Source organism: Lycorma delicatula, chromosome 7 (genome assembly GCF_047948215.1).
Source record: "Lycorma delicatula isolate Av1 chromosome 7, ASM4794821v1, whole genome shotgun sequence".
Lineage (NCBI taxonomy): Eukaryota > Metazoa > Arthropoda > Insecta > Hemiptera > Fulgoridae > Lycorma > Lycorma delicatula.
Genome location: NC_134461.1, coordinates 23598744 through 23621553, shown reverse-complemented (window position 1 = coordinate 23621553; position 22810 = coordinate 23598744). Strand labels below are relative to the sequence as shown.

At 29.2% G+C, this 22810-nt stretch overlaps 1 protein-coding gene across 1 annotated transcript in view; it reads right to left on the bottom strand.

Annotated features, from left to right (window-relative positions):
• The window catches only part of LOC142327268 (voltage-dependent calcium channel type A subunit alpha-1-like), a 902521-nt gene that overhangs the window by 227407 nt on the left and 652304 nt on the right, over nt 1–22810 (bottom strand). Inside the window, exon 16 of the mRNA XM_075370151.1 lies at nt 2439–2643. Within this exon, the coding sequence (XP_075226266.1) occupies nt 2439–2643 (205 nt within the window). The remainder of the gene's footprint in view (nt 1–2438; nt 2644–22810) is intronic.

The following is a 22810-nucleotide window of genomic DNA, read 5'->3' as shown; positions in this document are numbered from 1 at the left end:
AGAAAATACCTGAATATTAACTTAAATATAAAAAAAATGTATGATTTATACAACAAATATTTCCATGACAGAAATGAGGAACCAGGAAAAGAAAGCTATTTCAGACATGTGTTTAATACATCATTCAAACTTAGCTTCCATAGAAAAAGTACAGATTCTTGTAACATTTATGACAGGTTAAAAAAGATAATTGAATCTAGAAATCATGATGTCCAACAGGCTGCACTAATAGACAAAGAAGTGCACCTCAAAAAGATGGAGAGTGCAAGAAATGAAATGAAAAAACTAAGGATGTGGTAAAAAATTATCCTAACCATGTGGGGTTTGCTTCGATATGTGGAAAACCTTACTACACCAGTTCTAATTTGCTCAAAGGTCTCAAAGGTTTACTATAGGCAGTTATGGACATACATGTGCATTCACAATTTGTGCACAAATCACGTCAGTTTCTTTACATGGCATGAGGCCCAAGGATCACGAGAATGTCAGGAAATAATTTCTTACTTTCTAAAGTACATACAAACTTTGCTATCCACAGTGACACATTTGACAGCATTTAGTGATAACTGTTGTAGAGAAAATAAGAGTCAGTTAATTGTTAAGTTCTAGTTATAATTTCTATATAATACACAAATAAAAACCATGGTTCATAAGTTTCTTTCTCCTGGACATTCTTTTTAGCTGCAACCAGGACTTTGGCATTATTGAAAAAGCCAAAAAGTATTATGCAGCAAATGTCTATATGCCAAAACATTGCGCTAAATTTATTGTTAAAAGTAACAGAAAGTTTGTAGTCGTAAGAATGAACAACAAAGACTTCGTTACTCTTGATAATATACAAGAAACATTTGTTCCTTCTGTCAATGGGATACGCAAAATGCAGTGGTTGCATTTTGATCATGAAAAACCTTTGATAATATCATACAAAGAAGCATTTAACGAACCTGTGGGATTTTTAAAATACAACATACTATTGAGTCAGTTTGCAGAAGAAAATGTCTTGTCACTCCTTACTGCAGCAACAGAGAGACCAACAACAATTACAACACATTATTAAAATAAATACCACTGAAGTACTACCATGCCTTTTACAACTCTTGTACTCACAGTAACCAAACTGAAGTGCCGACCTTGACAATACTAATACACCAGAATTGTTTAAAATCAGTTCAGTATTCCACAAGCAAAACTTCCTAAACTGAACTCAATGATGATAACATGTATGACACAACACTGACTTTGACATCCTGACTTTGTTAACATGTATGACACTGATTCAGACTGAAGAAACAGTAATAAAAATTGTAATTTTTTATGTTTCTAATATTTTTCCACGATTTCCAATTAATTAGTTCATTTTTTCAATATTTACTGTAATTTTATAAAAAAATTATTCATCATACATTTTTATTGTTCTAATATTGATGGTTATTTTATTAATTTCTCTGATTTTACAGACAATAGGGAACAAGTGCTGCTCTTTGACACTAAGTGCTAATAACAGCCAAGATAAAAGTATTTTTCATTTGGGATTAGGCTAGCTTAAATTTTAAAACCAGTATCTATAAGCTTTAACAATTAACTTAATAATTTACAGTTGCAGTTAAGCTTTAATAATTGACTTTAAGCTGCAACAATTAAGCTTTTTAATTCAAAAATAAAATAAAGAAACATAAAATAAAGTATATTTCTTGTCAAACCATTCATTCCAGACCTAACCTTTTAACTTTGAACTTGATTTTTTCAAAATAAAATTTTTGTCACTTGTACCCCTTGGCTTTTCAGACTCTCAATTCATATTTTTTACACAATTTCATAAAGCAGCCATCAAGTAGACTGTAATTGCATATGCAAGCGAGATGATTTCCTAATGATAAAAAAATATTTCTAAATATTCTTCCAAATTGGTAATTTTTTTACAAAGAAACAGAAGTGCACTCACTACTCTTTCAACAACACTAACATAATTACATGATAGGAAATATGAAGTAAAGAAAGCTAGAATTTTTTGTACAGATCACAATGAAAATTAAAGACTGCTTTTATGAACACATTGAATAATTCACCAGCAATCATTGTAACACAAAATTGCTTATAAACAAAGATTTTAGACTTTTTATAAAATTAATTTATTAAAATTTAGTTTTGTAACAGTATTACTGGAAGAAAAACATATATCACTGACAGATTTAGTTCAATTAATCCCAGAATTTTAAAATTTATGAATAAATGATTGAAGAAATAACTAATTCAGGTCAACTGTTCAAAACAGCAGTTGTCTAAGCACACTTATTAATTTTGTATATGCTTTTTAGGGAAATATAAAAATCATCAAATTAATGTGAGTACATTTATAATGTAATGTTAATAATAAATGTAATGTACCTAAAATTTATTTAATTCTGATTAATAAAGCCAACACTAAATTTAATACTCACTTGGAAGACTGTGAGCAGAGCAATAGGGAAGGTGTTGAAGTTTGTTGGAGGTGTTCCGTCATCGAAATTGAACTGGCCTCCGAAAAGCTGCATACCGAGCAGTGCGAATATAAGAATGAACAGGAAGAGAAGAAACAGCAACGATATGATTGATCGCATCGAATTCAGCAGGGATATCACAAGGTTACGAAGCGAAGACCAATATCTAAATTAATTACAAGTAAAGCATAATTAAACATAAAAAATATACATAAGATATTATTAGATACAGTATTACAAAATGAATTTAATAAAAAATAATTTGTAATGATGACTTATTTATAGCAGAACTTGCTACCTTATTTTTAGATGATTATTTTATACTGCTTTCTTTGCCATCATACCAAATTATATTTAATCATCATATTAATTATATTTGTATCTGTCACCATATTCACAGGTTTTTCAATAATCCTAAAAAAAGTTCTACGAGCAATAAGAATGGATCTAGTTGCATAAAAAATGAACAGCTGAGAACTAGTATACAAAATGCTTCATCAGAAATTTAGATATTACACATCTGTCTGAGAAAAATACTTTGAAAAGCAATTTATTTTAGATATGGAAAAATATTGATCGAAGTTGGTCAATCTTCAAGAAGATGGTGAACTAAGATAACTCTACAGATGTAAGATTTACTCTCAATAGGTTCCAGCATACTGCTCATTTGTCATTTCCCTTACCATTCTAAATTTGTTCATTTCTTTCTCATTAAAACAGGTATATAAAAGTATCCCCTTGGTCACAATATTAAAAAAAAACACTGAAAATATTAAAAATATGAGTCAGAAGCAATATCACCTGTCTGCAATATCTGTAATAAGATGTGCTAAGTAAGATCATTGTAAGCAGTTTGAACACACATTTTATGTCCGTGAAGTGTCTTTTCAGGCTTCTGATGACCAAAAAAAAACAAGAGTTTTATTTCCACTACAAAGTTCAAGAAATGATAAACAGTAACTCGATACGGGTTTTCATATGCAAGTTCCACCATAGATACAGTTTGAGTATAGAAATTGTTTATAATATGGAGGATGTGTACAGAGAATTTATCTCATCTATTCAAATAGGTGAATGCTAACTTTTAATGTGGTATGAGGATGTATGACAAATGAAAAAACCTGTGGTGTAAAGTCACTTGCTGTTGAATCATGATATGCAACTGATCCAACTTTTGGAGAATAACAATACGTAGTCTTCTCACTCTTTACAGTATTTTTAGTTTAATAAGCAATTAAGATTTAGTCGATTGAGTAATTTTTATCTTCTTACCAAAAGTCAACTTAAAGGTGAAGAAGGAGTTTTGACATGTTGGAAAAATCCAAATATTATGAATTGTGTGTAACATTAGCAGACTTTGAAAAGGATATAAAGAAAGCATTTGAGATACAGCAGAACTGGATTCTAATATTAAATAACCAGAAGACTCCTTAAAATAAAACAAAGATTAGAAGCAGATAGTTAATCTTTTTTTTGAAAGCAGGGGCTTTCTGGCAAAATGTTCCACTAAAACAGTTAAAATATTCCATAAAATAACTCACAAAAATATCACAGTCATGGATTGAAAAAAGTGATTAAGAGACTGAGATAAAATTGTCTTCAAATAATATAAAAAAATCTAACAACACAGTTGTAAGACTTTCCTGTCACATGGCTTACACACAACTTAATTAAGCACATCAGTACTACACTAGCGCTCCTTTGGTGACATGGGGTATACCCAAATTGACACAGTATACCCACTTAGCCACTAGTTTAGAGCATTTTTTGGAGTCAGGGTACAATTTTGCCAAAAACATTATTTGTAAATATTTTAATTTTTTAATTAACAAATTTTTGTAAGAAAAATATGATCTTAATTAGGTGAAATCTCGAGATACTGAATGTGACCTTGCTCTACAGCCTCATCCCTTGACCTTTTATGTTGAAAATTTAATGGCATCAATGCCCCATATATAGAAGAATCTGACCAAGTTTGGTCAGAATCGGTAAACTAGTTCTGGAGATATAAGGTTATTTATAATGTGACACCACATACACATACATCATACAAACATCTGGAAAATTTCCATCTGGTTTTTTGGGTTTCTTAGGTATCAAAACATCAAGATCCGGTAAAACTGCATATGTCCAAATTGGACTGATTACAATACTTTCCCTTCTACAGCTATAGCTTGGCTATAGTGCTAGACAGGAAAGTAAAAATAATCTGCTATAATTAGGTCACCACAACAAAATTATTTTCTGAAAGTGAGATAACATATAAAACCAAAAAAATAATTAATACAAAATGTAATATACATAACAGATAAAAGACTATCATAAAACTAAAAATAACTGTAAAAATGCATAATAAGTTTTTGTTTTTCTATATTAAAAAACTAAAGTATAAGCAACATTTTTTGAAATTATTGCAAAACAATACAATTATCATGTATAAAAACGTAAATGTATCATATCATAAGTATCATGTTTATAATTTTTTACATGTAGTAAATTTGTAAATACAAAAAAAATCACTGTAAAATGTAATACAATTCCTCAACAAATATAATTTTGTGTATCTATCACCATGTTAATTTATATACAGCATCAGCAGTAATGTTAACTGCATCTCAATATCTTAACAACATAGGATTCAGATTCGGCAAAACTTTAATCAAATTTTAATTGTAATTGGTCATAGGTACTACAGTATCACAATATTTATAAAAGCTGACCAACAATGCATGCTAATCACTCACTCAAAGTTGACAGTAGATACAGATCTGTATTAAACACTGCCCTTCAATTTATTTTTCCTCAAAGATGTTTTATAGAGATTTGCTTATTGGCTTCAATAAATTATACATTGGATTTCTACTCATGTTCAACATCAACTTAACAAAATCAACTGGTAAATCGTGATTATATAAATAATTACTATATTCTGAGGCAGTTAGAAGATAAAAAATATATATATTAGAATATTCAAATATTTAATGGTTGTAGGAACATATTTTTGCAGTATAAAATTAATTAGAGATTTAACTTTTCTTTATGTATTATTTGAGAATTTCCTATAGTTCCATCCTTTTTTATACAGAGTTAGATATTAAAAAAATTTAAAAAAAAACGAATCTTGAAAAAAAATAAAAACTTATTACTTTGAACAAAAAATATAAAAAAGGCAGAAATTTAAAACAGTTTATAATTAATGTTTTTTTTTTTTTAATTTAACACATAATTTTACACGATACAGAGCAGGTAAAAAAATATTTTCCCCACTCTTTTACTTAGAGAAGAATACTGAAAATTACATTGATGTTCAAAGAATAATAGATAATTAAGTAAAATTATTTTTACTTTGAAAATATTGTTTTCAAAGTAATGCAATGTGTATTAGAATAGAAAAGCATGAGCTCTGTTCACTAAATACAACAAAAATATGTTCAAATTATAAAAGATACAATTAATTTAAAAAAAAAAAAATTTCAATTTAATTCTATTATTTCCGGTTACAAAGTTCTTAACATTAGAAAAATATAATAAATGCTAGATGACATTATTTTAGTACACTTCTTTTATTACTGAAAAATTATATATATTGTAGTAAATTTAAAAAATAATTAATTACCAAATGTTTGAACTGTGTATTTATTTAATACACATATATAAATGACAAACATAATAGTTTTAAATCATATAAATAAATTCAATCTTTGTAGAGTATTCAAAACAAGATAGAATGAAAAGTTAAGTGTAATTAGATTTACACTGTTTAAGGGTCTATTATCACAACATTACAGTTAAATTATGAATCTAGCCCACCAGATTGATCTAGTGGTTAACTCGTCATCGCAAATGGATTGTTTAGCTGCTGATTTTCATAGTCAAAAGTTCTGAGGTTCAAATCCTAGTTGCTTTTTTATGAATTTGAATACTAGACAGTGGATTCTGGTGTGCTTTGGTGATTTGGATTCAATTAACCACACATTTCAGTAATGGTTGGCTTGAGTTTATATTAGACCACACTTCATTTACTTGTCTTACATATCATTTTCATCTCATTGGGCCAAGGGGGAGTTGCCTATTTTTCACTACCATAGCTAAAAAGATTACTACGTATACAAAATAAAAAGATTATGAATCATAATAATTAATAATACATTTATGTATGAATAATTAAATGTTCCAATTTTAATGCATTTTAAGAGTGTAATTAATTATTAATGTATGGTAATGAATTAACCATAGTAAGTGATTATCTCACTTTACAAATTATTTTAAAACTAGAAACTACATTTTAGCATTGTGCTTTGATTAGAAATGAAAATGAATGTTAGGATAAGATATTTTGGGGGATAATGTAAATGTATTACTAACATCTATTAAGGGGTTTGTCATTTAAGACACACTCTTACAGTTTTTCTCTTGTACTTGTCAGCTGAGTAATTTGTTTACTACAGGTTTGCTATCTTTTGCAATTAATTCTTTGTTTTAACTTGATTTATTAATTAGTTCATTAAGTAATTTTTGGAATTGATAAATAAGTATTTATAATTATATTTGATATATCATAGCCGTCAATAGAATCGAAGTTCACCAAACTGTAAAAAATAATAAACAAAATGGAATTTGAAAGTATGTTTTTAATAATAAGAATATTTTTACCTATTAATAGTTAAATAAAAAGTATGATTTTGCAAAGTGTTTACTATATCACAGCAAATACTTCAATAGTCCACGGAAAAGTAGTCAAATATTTCCATCAGAGGGATTGTGTTAACTTTTGTTTATGTTCCATCTAATGACACCATATTGGCATTTTCTATTAATTTACTCTAGAAGCACAGCAGATGTCTCTTTTTTAGGTTCAGTGGGTTGGTGATTACTTGTCATATTATCTATGTACTCTATTTCCTAAATGAGGATTAATAGAAAGCCAAATTGTTGTCTGAGAAACTCTATAGTAAAAGTTTGACATCATACTTCTCCTAAAATCAAGATTTAAATATTTAAAACAATGAAAAATGTATATGGACAATTTATGTATTAGTAATAATTTACTTGAGACATATTGTCATCATTATCTTTATTTATCTAGGACAGATAATGCTGACCCAAACTGAAGAAAATTCAAAGACTGATAAAAGTAATGTAAACAAGATTTAAAAACTAAACTTGTATTCAAACTATGTAAAAAGAATTCCTGTTATTGTAAGTAAGAGGATACAAGTGTTTTTCAAGATATCCATTTAACAGTATAATCAATATTCAGAAAAAAAATCTTAAAAAGTAATAGTTTGTATTTTTGAAGTATAAAAGTGAAATTTTCCTCTTCACAGGCAAACAATTGGGCTTGAATTCAATTTCAAATTTTTACACTAATTAGTTGGGTACATTATTGAACTAACAAATGTAGACAATAAGGATTAAAATAAAAAAAAAACTTGAAATAAAGGAATCGGTGAAAAAATAATATATTTTACAAAAAAAAAATAATCCCTTAATTTTCATTTGATAGTTTAGAAAGAGAATAGGTGTGTAATGAAATCATTTTGGCTCTTCAATTTACTTTAGAAGGAAAATAATAAAGTTATATACAGAATAAAATGTAGATTAAAAGATGGATTTAATAATGTGGAATAGAATAAAATTTAAGGAAAGCAAAATTCAAATATAGTGAAAGAAGAATATAAAATGAACAAGAACAAGGTAGTTGACCCATTTTGAAAATTAAACTATACCTTGCTAATTTCTTTCTGTCTTGCTGTTCTCCAATTCAGAAAACAATGAAAACGAAAAATTAAGACAACAGTTACAATGTTATATTAGCAGAAACTAAAAGTAATAATACATTCTGGTTAGCTAAGTTTATTGCATTGAAGAGAAATTCAGTTTGAAAATTAATAAGAATAAATACATATAAAAGTAATAAAATAAATCAGAAAAGGAGATATTGATGAGTAAAGCATTAATATAAAAGAAAAATTATTTAGAAGTTAGAGAATATTATTATTTATCTAGTAAAATTACAAATGTGGGTAAAATAAGGAAGAGATCAAAAATAGACTGGCATGTGCAAGTGAAGCTCTCATCTGAAACAGTAGTCTGCCAGTATTAATAATGAGTCTTAGAAAATTAGAAAGAAATTGTGTAAAATAAATACGCAATGTACAGTATTTGCATATTTTATGAGGGACTGGAGACTGGAATATGGAGATTAGCTATATATAGTAAATGCTTCAGGCATTAGGCATATTGCACAGTAATCAGAGAAACCAGGGATCAATAAAAAAATCCACTGGCAGTCACCTCACCACATTATGTCAAGGATGCATGATTCTACAGATCATGACTTCTTCAGCAGTATGGTCAGACTTTCCCCCACAGAACCCAAAATGGAGGAGAATCAAACCACTGATTAAGAAAATGGATGGATGTTTAGATAATACAGAGGGGTCCAAAAAATTGTACTCACTGTTTGTTAGTCCATATCTCGTGACAAATTTGACTTGACATGACAATTGTTGGCACTGAGAGAGGATTATGGTATGTGTTCGAAATAACCACCAGCATTTTCTATACAATGCCCATGACATTGAACTACAGCTGTTAGTGTATCTGGTGGCAACACATGACTCTATGATTTTTTCACGTAACTCATTGATTGTTGTTCGTTTTTGTCTATACATGTCATTCTTGATGGTCCCTCAGAGGTGTCAAATCAGGAGGATACTCCTGAGGATACTCCTGTGTCAAAGAGGTGGTCACTCAACAGCACCTCTTTGACCCACCCACCATCTGGGTAGAGTTTTATCGAGGTACAACCTGACATCTTGATGGTAGTGAGGCGGGGCTCCATCTTGTCTTATGTAAAAATGTTCATTACCATACAGGTTTTGGATGGCAGGCAAAATCCTTGTCTGAAGCATATTAAGATACGCATCACCAGTTACGATACCCTCAAAGAAGAAGGGACCAATAAAACCGCGCACTGGTAGACCCCTGTAGATTCACTGCCCTGCCCACATGGCATGAGGATTTTCAGGAGCCCAGTAAATACAATTGTGGCGGTTCACAGTAACATTAAGTTTGAATTGCGCCTCATCAGTCCACACAAACTTCGCTACAAATTCCTCATTCTTCCCAACCATTCACAGTACTTCATCGTTCAATCTGGGTCATCCTCATTCATCATGTGTAGCAGTCTTGGATTATACACTTTCCCCTTTGCACTCTTCAGAATGTGTCTTACATTTGACCGGCTCACCCCACCTTCATTCACTCCCTAGTTCATTGATTTTTGCAGTGATCAGGTAAAATGTTGCAACACCGGAGCACTGGATGGCGGACTTGTAGCTGTTCTTGGTCAGCTGGATCTTTCCTTGTTCTAAATTCTCTATCACTGTCATACTTTGTGTGAATGTTCTTGTACTTCCAGAACCACTTCAGTACAGCCTTGGGTTCAACAAACAATAAGCAAACCTCAGCCACTGTTACTACTCAACTGTCTTCTGCTGCACTGGCTAGTATGACTGGCTTGTTCCACCACCAACCACCCACACATGCATGATATAAATTGCCAGCTCCACCTACCACGACAAATTTAATACCTTATACTATACTATCATATTAGATTACTGAGAGTAAGTCTTTTTGTTTAGATATTATTTAAATACAAATAGTGAGTACATTTTTTTGGACCCCTCTGAACAGTTTATGCATGATAAAAAGCAGGATATGACAATTAACTCCACCTGGAACAGTCTTACTCAGTGATTGATATATATTTATAATTTAATTATTGATTTTTCTCTAGAAATAAAAAAAACAACTAAGAACAGACTCAAAGTTCCTCAAAAAACAACCTTGTTCGTCTCTAAGTTGTGTGGCTTGTAGAGGTATATATTACTTCTACATGCACAGTATATATACACATGAACTGTAATATGTAGTTTTCAGTGTACTTCAAAACTAAGCTATATATTATTCAGCCAGACTTCCCATTTAAGTAGAAATTATGGCATAAAACGTAGACAAAATGTAAACAGGATAAGAAAGAATTGATACTTTTTTATGCAGTATTACAGAATGTTAAAATTAAATGGTTTAATAACGTACAAAATGATGAAGTTTTAAGATAAACCGGAGAATTTTGTAATTGAATTTTGTATAAACTAAGTTACTGAATCATGTATTAAAGCATCCAAGATAAGTTAATTTAGTAAAAAAAATTGGTAATGAAAGGATGTGATCTGTATTAAATTATAAGATTAAAAGATTACATAGAACTTAAGGAAATTATATCTAACCGATCAAATGTTCGATGATGAAAATAAAAAAAAAAACAATTTTATGATTTTTATAATATCTCTTTTATATTTTAGCCTATAAAGATGAGTTTGTGAGTTTTATAACTAACCTTTATTAAAATACTTATTATTTAACTTTAACTTATTCAAATGTCTAAATAATAAATTTTTAAAAAATGTAATAAAAAATTTGGAATAAAAACAAGATTAAAGAAAAAACAAATTAAATTACGTAAATGCGCCACCATGAGTTGGCAAGTTACATCAGAATGGATAAAATAACAATATAAAATATGCAGTGGGATGTCAGTTATCTGAATGACTAACTAGTGCACAATTAGATATACAGATAATACCGATGAAAAATCTTATGATGAAGATTGATTTGTTTTTAAAAATTAAAATCTTTTCACCATAACTTGCTAGATGCATGAAAGTCCTTTAACTTTGTTACAAAATCACATACTGAATTTTTCATTGTTCATTGTCTGGACCTAACAATTAGATTACACTAATTGTTAATTAACTATTTTTTTAAAAATTGTGGCACCATCAAAATAGTTGGAATGTAATAAGAATGATATTAAATTTCAAGTTAAGTTTAGTAATGAAATTACAATATTACAGTATTTAAAAGTTGAGTCAGATTATGAGAAAGATGAATTAATTAGGCAATAATGAATTTTGACAGTTGCCTTTCAAGAATGAGCATTTAAAAATAATAATAATGAATGAAATCAAATAGCTGGAACAGTAATAAAATAATATTTTTTCAAGTCAAATTAACAGTTTGAAATCAGCAACAAGTCAAAAACAACTAGCAACTTACTATTACATCAACTTCGAAATCTCGAAACTAAGGAACAATTGAAAAAACGTATTTTTTTTCTTCTCTTAGTAAATAAAAAAAAAAAAACTTAAAAAAGCAATTTTTTTAATTATAAAAGAACTTCACAATTTGGTGACTAGAAAGTGAATTGGACTGCTAAAAAAAAACTGTTAATACTTAAAAAAAAGATTATACAGATATTTTATAACATGTTTTTTTTTTGGATTACAAAGTTTTAATGTACTTTTAATTTAAGATACATGAAACAGTAATAGTATAGTAAGAGTAAAATAGCAATTTAAGAAACATAAAATGAAAATAAGTATATCTATAACTTATTTTAATTTCTTGATTACAAAATTCTTGAATTAGTTTCATTATTACAATAAAATATACAATTTTAATAATTATGCTGTTATTTTCTACAATAAATTATTGGTAACCCGACTTTAAAAAAGGAAATTAACAATAAAACATATCTGATAAATTTAGAATTTAAATAATTAGTTATTGTACCATACAAACTTTGGAAAATTTACAAGCTAGAAAATATAGGTTTTATTAAATGAAACATCCAGACGCTTACAAGTAACTAAAAAAATCCAGATACTAAAAAAATTGTAATTAAGGTACTGCAATAAAAAGAAATAATTGAAGATGTAAAATCCAGAATTACCAGAATTAAAAGATTAGATTAAACACGAAAAAAAGTAACAGAAATACCTCAAAACAAGAGAAAAAACAGCACAGTATACAAAGTTATATAGTCTCAGTAAACAAGAATAAAAGCCTAATTATAATTCTGGAGTTATTTTATTCAGTCTCTAACTGATCAATTCTAAGACAGTGCCATTTCTGAATTACTATTTTAGTCCATCGGTCATTCTAGTTGTACACTGATTGGTGTTGGATTAACAGCATCAGAGAACGGTAAATAAACAAAAATTTGTGTATTTTGCTACTCAAACTGATGTATTTGCCCATTATATTTGGTTAAACACTCATTCGAATAACCATATGAATATATTGCTTTTATATCAATTGCAAATACATACTGATGACGAGCAGAAACTGATAGTGAAGTATGTGAAGGGAGGAATAATACAGAAGTGTTCCAAGGACAGTTACACAAAGATTGCACTGTGCAGGATGTGATTAATAATGAGCTGAATAACTGGGAAGACTTAATAAAAGTACCAATAACTAACCAGAATATGATCAGATGCTGAAAAAAAATTTTTTGTCAACAGCCTATAATTATATATATAGTTTTATTAATATTCATGACTTCTGTGGAAGCACCATTATGAAACTGTTTAACTTCCTGTCCAATGGAATATTTCGTAAGTGAAATAAATTACATCGTAAAGGTAATAATTGTTACCTTTACATGAATGGCTGCGTGTGATTTAACACATTGACTACTCCCAAAAATAGCATGTTTATCAAATATAAGATTTCTATCTCGGCTTACAGGAAAAAATTTTTTCCCATTAAAAAACTCATCCCAGGCCAAAACAGAAAACTGGGCAAAGACAAGGATAGACAAAAACAGCACAAGGCCACTTACATTGCCTTTGAAAAAAATAAAATTAACAATTATCTAAATTATTATTTTTTTTGAATTCAAGAGCTTGGCTGGGCAAACTGGGCAAAGACAAGGATAGACAAAAACAGCACAAGGCCACTTACATTGCCTTTGAAAAAAATAAAATTAACAATTATCTAAATTATTATTTTTTTTGAATTCAAGAGCTTGGAAAACTAATGTTTTCAAAAACTTGAAAAAAAAAATTAAAAAAATTTAACTAAAGACAAACAGAATCATATCTTTATTTTGTAATTCTTATAGAAATTCATCTTTAAGGATGAGTTACAGTTGTTTTTTAACAATTTTTAACGTACATTTTAAATACAAACTTCCTAGATAATTAATAAAATTCTTCCTTGGTTGAAAAAAATCTATTCTCAAAAAATTGTCTATATACTGTAGTAAAAGTAAATTGTTTGTAGTAATAGTACTGTTCTCTATTAGTGAAATAAATTACACACTGTAAATAAAAAGGGCAAACATTTATAATGCCTAGCTTCCAGGAACACGTAGCTGTATTTCATTTGGATCAGAATTATATCTGTGTAATACTTTATAAAAAAAATAGTAAATCAAAATATTCTCTGTGATGATAAATAATTAATTGACTTTAGCTGATATTTTTCAAGGAAGATGAAATTTGTGAGAAAGCCAAGACAGAATGAAAGGATAGATTCAATGTGTTACAAAGTATATTCTCTCTAATAATTCCACGTTGAAGTGGAATATTCAAGTTGTCTATGAACAAGTGACTTGAAGAGTAAGACACAAGTGTAAGGATCAACAAAAGGTCTTGCGCGATCAGTTTCAACAGACCAAGATTTCACTTTGCCCTGCTTACAGTTCTATCTGCATGTTCAGAAAGTGCTACTTAGAGCTAAGAAAGATAAAATTAAATTAAAAATGTTAGGATGGAGAAAAGCAATTTACAGAAACAATTTAATGTTATCCAATTCTATTAACTTTCATTAATTAAATAAAATTTTTCAATTATTTTAACATTCAAGATATTTTAATATCTGATGTTTCAATTAATTTAACATAAGAGAGTATGCCTAGATGGTCGGTAGCAGAATCTATGGTAGTAATTGGAAGAAAATTTATTGTTTATTTAAAGTAAGCAATATTAGTCATATTGGCATATGATTTCTTATACCCCAAAGATAAACAGAGTTAATATTATGTTGCAAAAGAAGGTAATCAATTCTGTTTCTGTTATAGAGAAAAATTTTAAGATCATCAGCATAAATACTCAGTCCAACAGAGATGAATTCAGCATCATTAACAAAAAGTAAACGCAGCAAAGGGATAAGGTTGGAACCCTACGTATCTTTGTTGCAGATAATTCACGATGGGAAGTATACCCAGCATACCTAATAGTAAAAGTTCTATTATTCATGTATGAAGAAATCCACTTAACAAGACACTCACCAAATCCGACAAACTCTTCAAGAGCAGGTAATGCGGCATTTTATCAAATTCTTTTTGAAAGTCCAAATAAATGGCATCCACTGGGCCTTGAGATTCAACAGTAGGACTATGGTAACATTATGAAAAAAAATAATCTGTGGTAATGGAACAATTCTGCATGAAGCCATGTTAAAAACAGAGATCATATGTTGGATATTATGAAATATATGAGATGATAGAAATTAAATTTATATAGAAAGTTAACAGAAATAAAACTTAGGTAAGTTGAACTAAACAAAATGATTTAAAATTAAACTTTTAAAGAATCTGATCCTAATGAAAAGCAAGTAATTTGTATGAAAATCTGTATAATATCTTGAAAAAAATTATTTATTTCAAGTTATCAGTAAATAAACATAGGACTTACTGATGTCAATAGATACTTTCATATGTAAGTACCATGGTACTTGTCTGAGTTACATTACTGTTTCTATTTGTGGTGCTACTCTGCCATGTTCTAGTATTCAATATGACAGCTGTTTTTTTGTTAAGGCTTAATGGGGTTGGTGATTACATATGGAACTATCTGAAAACATTGTTTCTTGTCCTGAACAATGCAAAACCCCATATAATTTTGTAACATACATTTCCAGTGAAGAGTTTTTTCTATTGAAATCTAATTTAACACAGTGAATAATCTTTCTCTATAAAATTAAAACACATTTAAAAAAAAATTGAATCATGTTAGTATATTATGTATGCAAGCAGAAACAGCTTTTAGTTAAAGCTTTTAGGTCAATAAAATTTTGATGTATGTGTATTACATCAGTTCATGAACTAAACCTGATGGTAACCACAATGATATGGTTTGGCTTCAGTTTGTTGGCTTTCTTTATGAAAATGCAAGTGCTTTATTTAAAGCACTCTTTAAATTTAAATAAGCAATTAGAATCCTAGTTTTTAAAAAAAAAAATTAAATACTTTTAGGATTAGATAACTGTTTAAAACTACAGACTTTTGAAACAACAAACCAAATTAAATTTAAAAAATACAATGTTTTTAATAAGTTATATCAAAATTCTTACTTGCTCTTGCGACATCTTTAGTACATTAATAAAATTTTGTTTGGTATGTCATTTCAAAAGTTTTTTGTTTTAAATAAATTTCACTGAACCATCATAAACAAAAACATAGCTAAAAAATAAAATAATATTATGTTTGCCATTAAAATTAAATATTAATGCACTACAATAATTGTAAATTACCAATAGACATATGACTCATTTGTGTCAGTTAACATACTAAAAAATTCTTTCTGTTATTACTTCTACTTATAAAATAAAATTATATTCTAATTTTAATATTTTGTACAGAAATAACACAAAGGGGATACCCAAAAATAACTGGAATCTGTGCAATTAAGTCATATTGTAAATTCTACCAATAAGTATAGCAAGCTATACTGTGATATTATTCTGTGATAGTCTGCCAAGTAGCATTGCTCTAAGTTATTTGTAAGGTGTATCATAATGGTTTTTCTAGATGTTTGTCAAACATGTTCTACAAATTTTGTGAGGAATAACCATAAAGAGCAAAGAGTCTGCAATTAAATTTTCTTTCTTCTCAGGGAGAATGGTTACTGAAACAGTAGTAATGCTTAAAAATGCTATTAAACATGAAGGCTTTAACAAAAGACAGATCGATCTACGTTTTTCATATTTTAAATGAGGGGAATGTCACTTGAATACCAATCAAGATTTGTCTGACCTTCTAAAATTAGAAATGATGAAAATCTTGAAAAATTTTGCAATGCAATTTAGAAAGATCATTTTTGGACTATTGAAGAGACATGAATTGGATTACTGGGTCTATCTGTATTGACTTGTGTGTTTAAGAGTTCTTGTCAATAAATTTTAACAGATGATTTGAACAGGAAATGCACAGCTGCAGGTCTCGATTGCTTATGGAAGATCAGAAAACCAGTTGTATTAACAAGTGCTATGATTTGGAGAATCAACTTCTGAAATTATCTATACATTCTTTCTAAAATTATAACAGGTGATGAAAATAGGTGCTATAATTATGATCTGGAAAAAAACAACAATCCAGTCAGTAGAAATCACAGAGTTCACTAAGATTGAAGACTAAAAGAAAAAAAAACACTATAATATTGATTAAAAAAAATGTTCGTTGCTTTTTTGATGTGGATGAGATTGTTTATTACAATGAATTTATTCCCACTGGACAGATGGAGAATCAGCATTTCTATTTGGTCATGTTAAGAATATTATGTGAGAATGTGTGGTGAAAAAGCCTGGTGATGTGGGAGAGTGGTGATATTAGTTTCTATTCAATACAACCCCCTAAACCGCTCTATGAACCAAACAGTTTTTGTTAATGATCACTGTTACAAAATGACCATTGTTCCTCACCTGATCCTTGCTCTATGAAACTTTACTTTTTTCTTGTTCCTGCATATCAAAAAAATAACTCGAAGGAAAGCATTTATGTACCATGGAGGAATCAAAGATAAATTGATGCAGATCCTGGGGAATTTGAAAATGTTTCCAATAGTGGGAAAATCACCAGACAAGTACATTCAGTCACATGGAGAGTAATTTAAAGGAGATTAAAGTTTCAGTAAGTAAAAATGTTAAAAACAATTTTTTTAACAATTCTGGTTATTTTTGGGTACTCTACTTCTACATCCAAAATAAGCTCAATGCTTAAATAAAAAACAATTAATAAAACAAATATGAATAAATTAAATTTTTTTTGCACTTCAACAAACACACAATTAACATTCAAAACATAAATGATTTCACACAATCTCAAGAACTTCAATATTCAACTCAATATTTCTGTTTTATCAGGAAATATTCAAAGATCTTTTAAACTGCAGCACATTTCTTATTCTAAAATACAATCTTTTATTTTCTTATATATTTTAATTCTAAAACAAACGATACACGATTCCATGGAGAACATACTCTGATTTGTTGTAATCATTTCATTCTTGTTTAAGTTTTGTATGAATGACAAAAGTAATCCTGGTGGATTGCATAAATTACAGTTCCATGTGTTTGTCATAGAAATTTGACCATACACAAAATAAGTGTACTGTGAATAATAATAATAATACCTACCAATTTATGATTGAATACATATTTGTGTGAATCTGAGTATTATATCTCAGATATTTTGAACTGCATGCATTTTATAAAGTAAACAGTCTTTTCACATGACAAAACAAATTGATTCACTTGAATTATTTTGTGCTTTGCACTTTTAATTGTGATGTAAACAGATAATAAGAAATATTTAATGATTTCAAAATATTTAGAACATGACTGTAAGGAGAGAAACTAGTTAAAAATAATATAAAAAAATTATTAGAATCTACGTTATATCATACAAACTCATCTGAAACTAATTATCATAACTGGAAGTTGTAATTTCATTGTCATGAACCAACATACACAACTTTTAATTGATAAAACTGTTTTTATAAAGGTTAATTGTATAATTGTCTATTTTAATAAAATGTGGGAAAAAATAAGTTCCAATTGCAAATTTATGTTCTGTTAAAATCTTTTGGTTTTGTAGTTTATAGCAATCAGCTACTCAAATGTTGTTTAGTCATTTTTGTTTCTATATTGAAAATAATAGCATTTAAGTGTACAAAACAAGAAAAAGTTTTAATAAGGGTAGTGGTGCAATCCATGAGAATTCCATGTAAGGTATCCTAATTCTACATTACTTGCAACATTTGCTTAACTTGAACATATAATTTCAAATATTAGAAGCATTGGAGATTCTCCATGATACATAAGCCTAGAATTACTTATATATTAGAAAAACAAGTTATTGCAGAGATATTAGTAAAGAATCTCAAATTTCAATCAGAAAGACTTCTATTTATCTGGAAAATGCAATTCAAGTTTATGAAGGATCCTAAAGAAACTGAAGTTTAAGTGTTATCAGCAACACAACACATTTCTTGAAAATGATTCTAATATGGAATTTTGTGAGGAACTTATTATGTGTTACGAATTAGATCCTCACTTCCCTAGATCACTGACAAGGTCTGATGAAACAGTTTTTTAATTTAATAGCCTAGTAAACAGTTATGATTGTGTGTATCAGTCTGATAAAAGTCCTTGCGGTATGGAAAAGGAACTTAATGTACCTGGAGTTCATGTTTGGAGCAAAATCAAAGAAAAGTGAGTATTAGGATATTCTTTTCACAGATGGAAATGATGTTATCTTCTATTTGATATCAAGCATCTCTATATTTGGCAACAAAATGGGGTATCTCTTTTATTTGCTCATAAAGTAAGAGATAATCTTGATCAAATATTTTTCCTGAACAGATAGGATTCTGAGGAACAGCTGAATGGCAATCGTGCTGATCTTTAAATTGTTTGTTCTGAGGAATTTTTAAAAACAGTATTTTGTCAAATCTAAATAACCTAATTTTCCTCAAACTATCAATTGAGAACTAAATTTGAGACAAATTGAGGACAAACTAAATTGGGTTTAAAATCCAAATAAATTTAATATAAAATTGAGACAAAATTTCATCATGCTACCATAAGTGTGTAAGCAGAAGGGTAACAGTTTGAACGCTTTCTCAGATGGGTATTAAACATGCAGTAATAGAAATCATTCTTTATAAACTTTTTTAGTTAACTGTTCTTATATGAGTAATTGGGGAATTCACTTTTAGTCCTTTTGGTTTAATATTGATTTAAATATACTATAATCATGAATATGCCACAATCTGAATACAATTATATGAAATATAACTCATAAATTTAGACATTTTAAATACTTCAAATAAAGTTAAAATAAATTAGCATATATTTTATACACAAATAAGAGTAGTAATATGATACTATAATAAATACAGATCATTCCATGCCAAATCAACCAAGCCTCACAACTTGACCACCACCAATTTCAACAAAGTTCACAGGATTATTTATAAGTGATGCAAAAAAAGTATGCGAGATATTTTTTTCAAGATCCGATCGGTCACAAAATTAAAACCACAGTGAAAATAAAAAAATTTTTATTTGTAACAAGTACTTACATAGTTATGCTATTTTTTCTACATAGTCGCCGCTCCGATTTAGATATTTGTCGTAGCGTGGTACCAACTTTCCAATACCTTCGTCATAGAACGGAGCCGCCTGTGTTTTCAGCCATGTTTCTACGCTGGTCTGCACTCGATGTCCATGCCAAAATGTTGTCCTCCTAGCCAGTGTTTCATGTGAGCAAAGAGGTGAAAATCGGATAGAGCCAAGTTCGGGCTGTATGGTGGGTGATCAAACACTTCCCAATGAAAACCCTGCAAGAGCCTCTTTGTTACAACTGCAGTGTGCGGCCGAGCATTGTCATGGAGAAAGACAATGCCTGATGACAACATTCCTCTTCGCTTATTCTGAATTGCCCTTCGTAGATATTGAAGAGTCACGCGGTATGAGACTGCAGTGATGGTCATGCCACATTCTATGAATTCCCCCAAGAGAACTCCATTCTGATCTTAGAACACAGTAGCCATACACTTTCTGTTGGAGAAGGTTCTTTTGAACTTCTTTGGTTTACTGGGAGAATGACAACGCATCCACTGTTTGGATTGTTCTTTTGTTTCTTCAGTTTCAAAATAGACCCATGTCTCGTCCCCTGTGACAGTTTTGTTCAAAAAATCTTCTCCTTATTTGTGGTAGCGCTGGAGAAACGTTAGGGAGGCGTCCATTCTCATTTTTTGGTGATGGTCGGACAGCATCTTGGGAACCCGTCTCGCACACAGTTTGCGGTACTGAAGTCTCTCACTCACAATGGTGTAGAGAGCTGATCTTGAAATTTCAGGAAACGAATCACTCAATACAGAAATTGTGAACCGACGATTTTCTCGAATTGCCTCATCCACTCGCTCAACGAGATCATCGGTTGACACTCGCTTCCTTCCCTGATCCCTTGCATCATGAACATCTGCACGTCCTGCTTAAAGTTCCTGCACCATTGTCGCACTTTGCTGTCACTCATTGAAGTTTCACCGTACACATTATTTATTCATCGATGAATTTCAGCTTCATTACACCCCTCAGCCTGAAGAAATCGAATTACCGCACTTGGCGGGAGATGCTATTGTTGCAGACATGTTTACGTGCTAGCTGCGTGTTTAGAACTAAACGAAGTGACATGGCGTGATTGAAGGCCATACTAGAGACACTGTGCAAAGGTTCATCCAATTTTTGTGTGGGTTTTTATTTCGAGACCGATTGGACCTTGAAAAAAATAATCCTCATACTTTTTTCAGATTTTTCAGTCACTCAGTTTTTTGTGTAGGAAAAAAGTGAAAAAATTGCATAAAAACAAGGTTCAGGTAATTACAAAAAATTAATTTTCTTAGATCAAATACATCTGGCTTAAATTACATATTGGCATTTAGTTTTACTTATACTTTATCTTGGTATTTATTGTTATTAAAAACAAATGCAAGTTATTGGTAAAAATAAGATGAGAACATTTGTATAAACACAATAAAAAACATGTGTATAGAAACACAATATTAACAAACAAAAAATACAAAATATGAAATTAATCTGACTTAAATATCATATTTTAATCCTCTACCTCTAATCTACACTTTTAAATTTTAATTTAAAATAAATATTACTTAAACGAAATACCTCAAAATAAAACAAAAAAAATTGGTACTCTGTCACAAGAAAGAATATTTTAGTATTGAAAAACTTATTACTTAAATCAAAAAGAACTATTTTTCAATTAGAAATAAAAAATGTATAATAAATTTAAAAATAATATTATGTAATTAACCTCAAGAATCAAGAAAACTCTCATCATTGAGAGATCTTAAAGGCATTTGAGAAGTAGACTGCTAAAACATACAATAGCAGGTTGATACATCAGGAAAACAGAACCGGATTAAGCCTGCACTGGGTCCTGGGCAAAATTTAAATTTGAGGCCCCACTTATGTAAGTTGTGGACAAATTCAAACAAGAATTTAAGGGTAGTCACAAAATTCCTTTTTCTGCATCAGAAAAAATAAAAAGACCATCTTCTCATATTTTTATTTGATTTTAAAAAGAACAGATCTTTTTAAAATTATTTTTGCACTTTTTTTTAATTTTAAAGGTATTACTTATTTTTTAATTTAAAAAAAATACATCATGTTAACCTCCAAGGGGAAGAGCCATAGCCCCATGGTCAATCCTTGGATCCACTAACAGAAATTGATCTGATTTATTACTTTGCCAACTATTATAATGATATTTATTTGTATTATTTACAAATAATTACATAACATTCTACAAATTTATCTTATTTGTCTGTTGGTTAGGTCTTGCAGGAGAGACACGTTAAATAGTATTTCCTTAGAAGAGGCAGTGGCCCTTTGAATAGTTCATAGACAAGTTTTGAAAATCACAGAAACAACTGTGAGCAATTTCATTAATAATAGTATAAATACAAAATTTCATAAAGTAACACATAAAATGATGTGAGGAAATTTGTACTGTTAATTTATTTTCTATTTACACTTATTTGCAGCATTAAATTATTATTGATTCACATCATTATGGTGTTCAACTATGAGAATAATATATACCAAATTTAATAAGTTAAAAAATTATTCAATAGTTGAAAAAATCAACGAACTAAAAATTGAAAAAAAGTATTCAGTGTTAAAAAAAAAAGTATTCAGGATAAAAGCTATCCTGCTGAAACAATAACTGTCTGTGATAAAATACAGCCACTTCAAAAATTTGTTTGTTAATATTTGTAATAAATAAAAAATGACCTAAAATATATTATTATGTTTTCGTGAGACACACGATATGTGTCTCACAAAGAGGTACATGCTTTTGATTTAGTATCACTCGCCCTTTCATCCATAGATTCAATTGAAATTTTACAGACCTTTTAACAGAGTTGTAAAAATGTTCTTTGAAAATTTCAGCCTACTAGGATTTATAGAAACAAAATGGTTTCAAATAAATACATCAATTTCAAATAAACCCCATTTTTTATTCATTAAAAATAGTTGGTAAAAATGATTAAAAACAGATGATAATTAGAACTAAATTATTAAAAAAAGTTAGATAGTTCATGGTAATGACTTCTTTTAATCAATTTGAACAGCTATTTAACAATACATCATCTGTTTTTAATCATTTT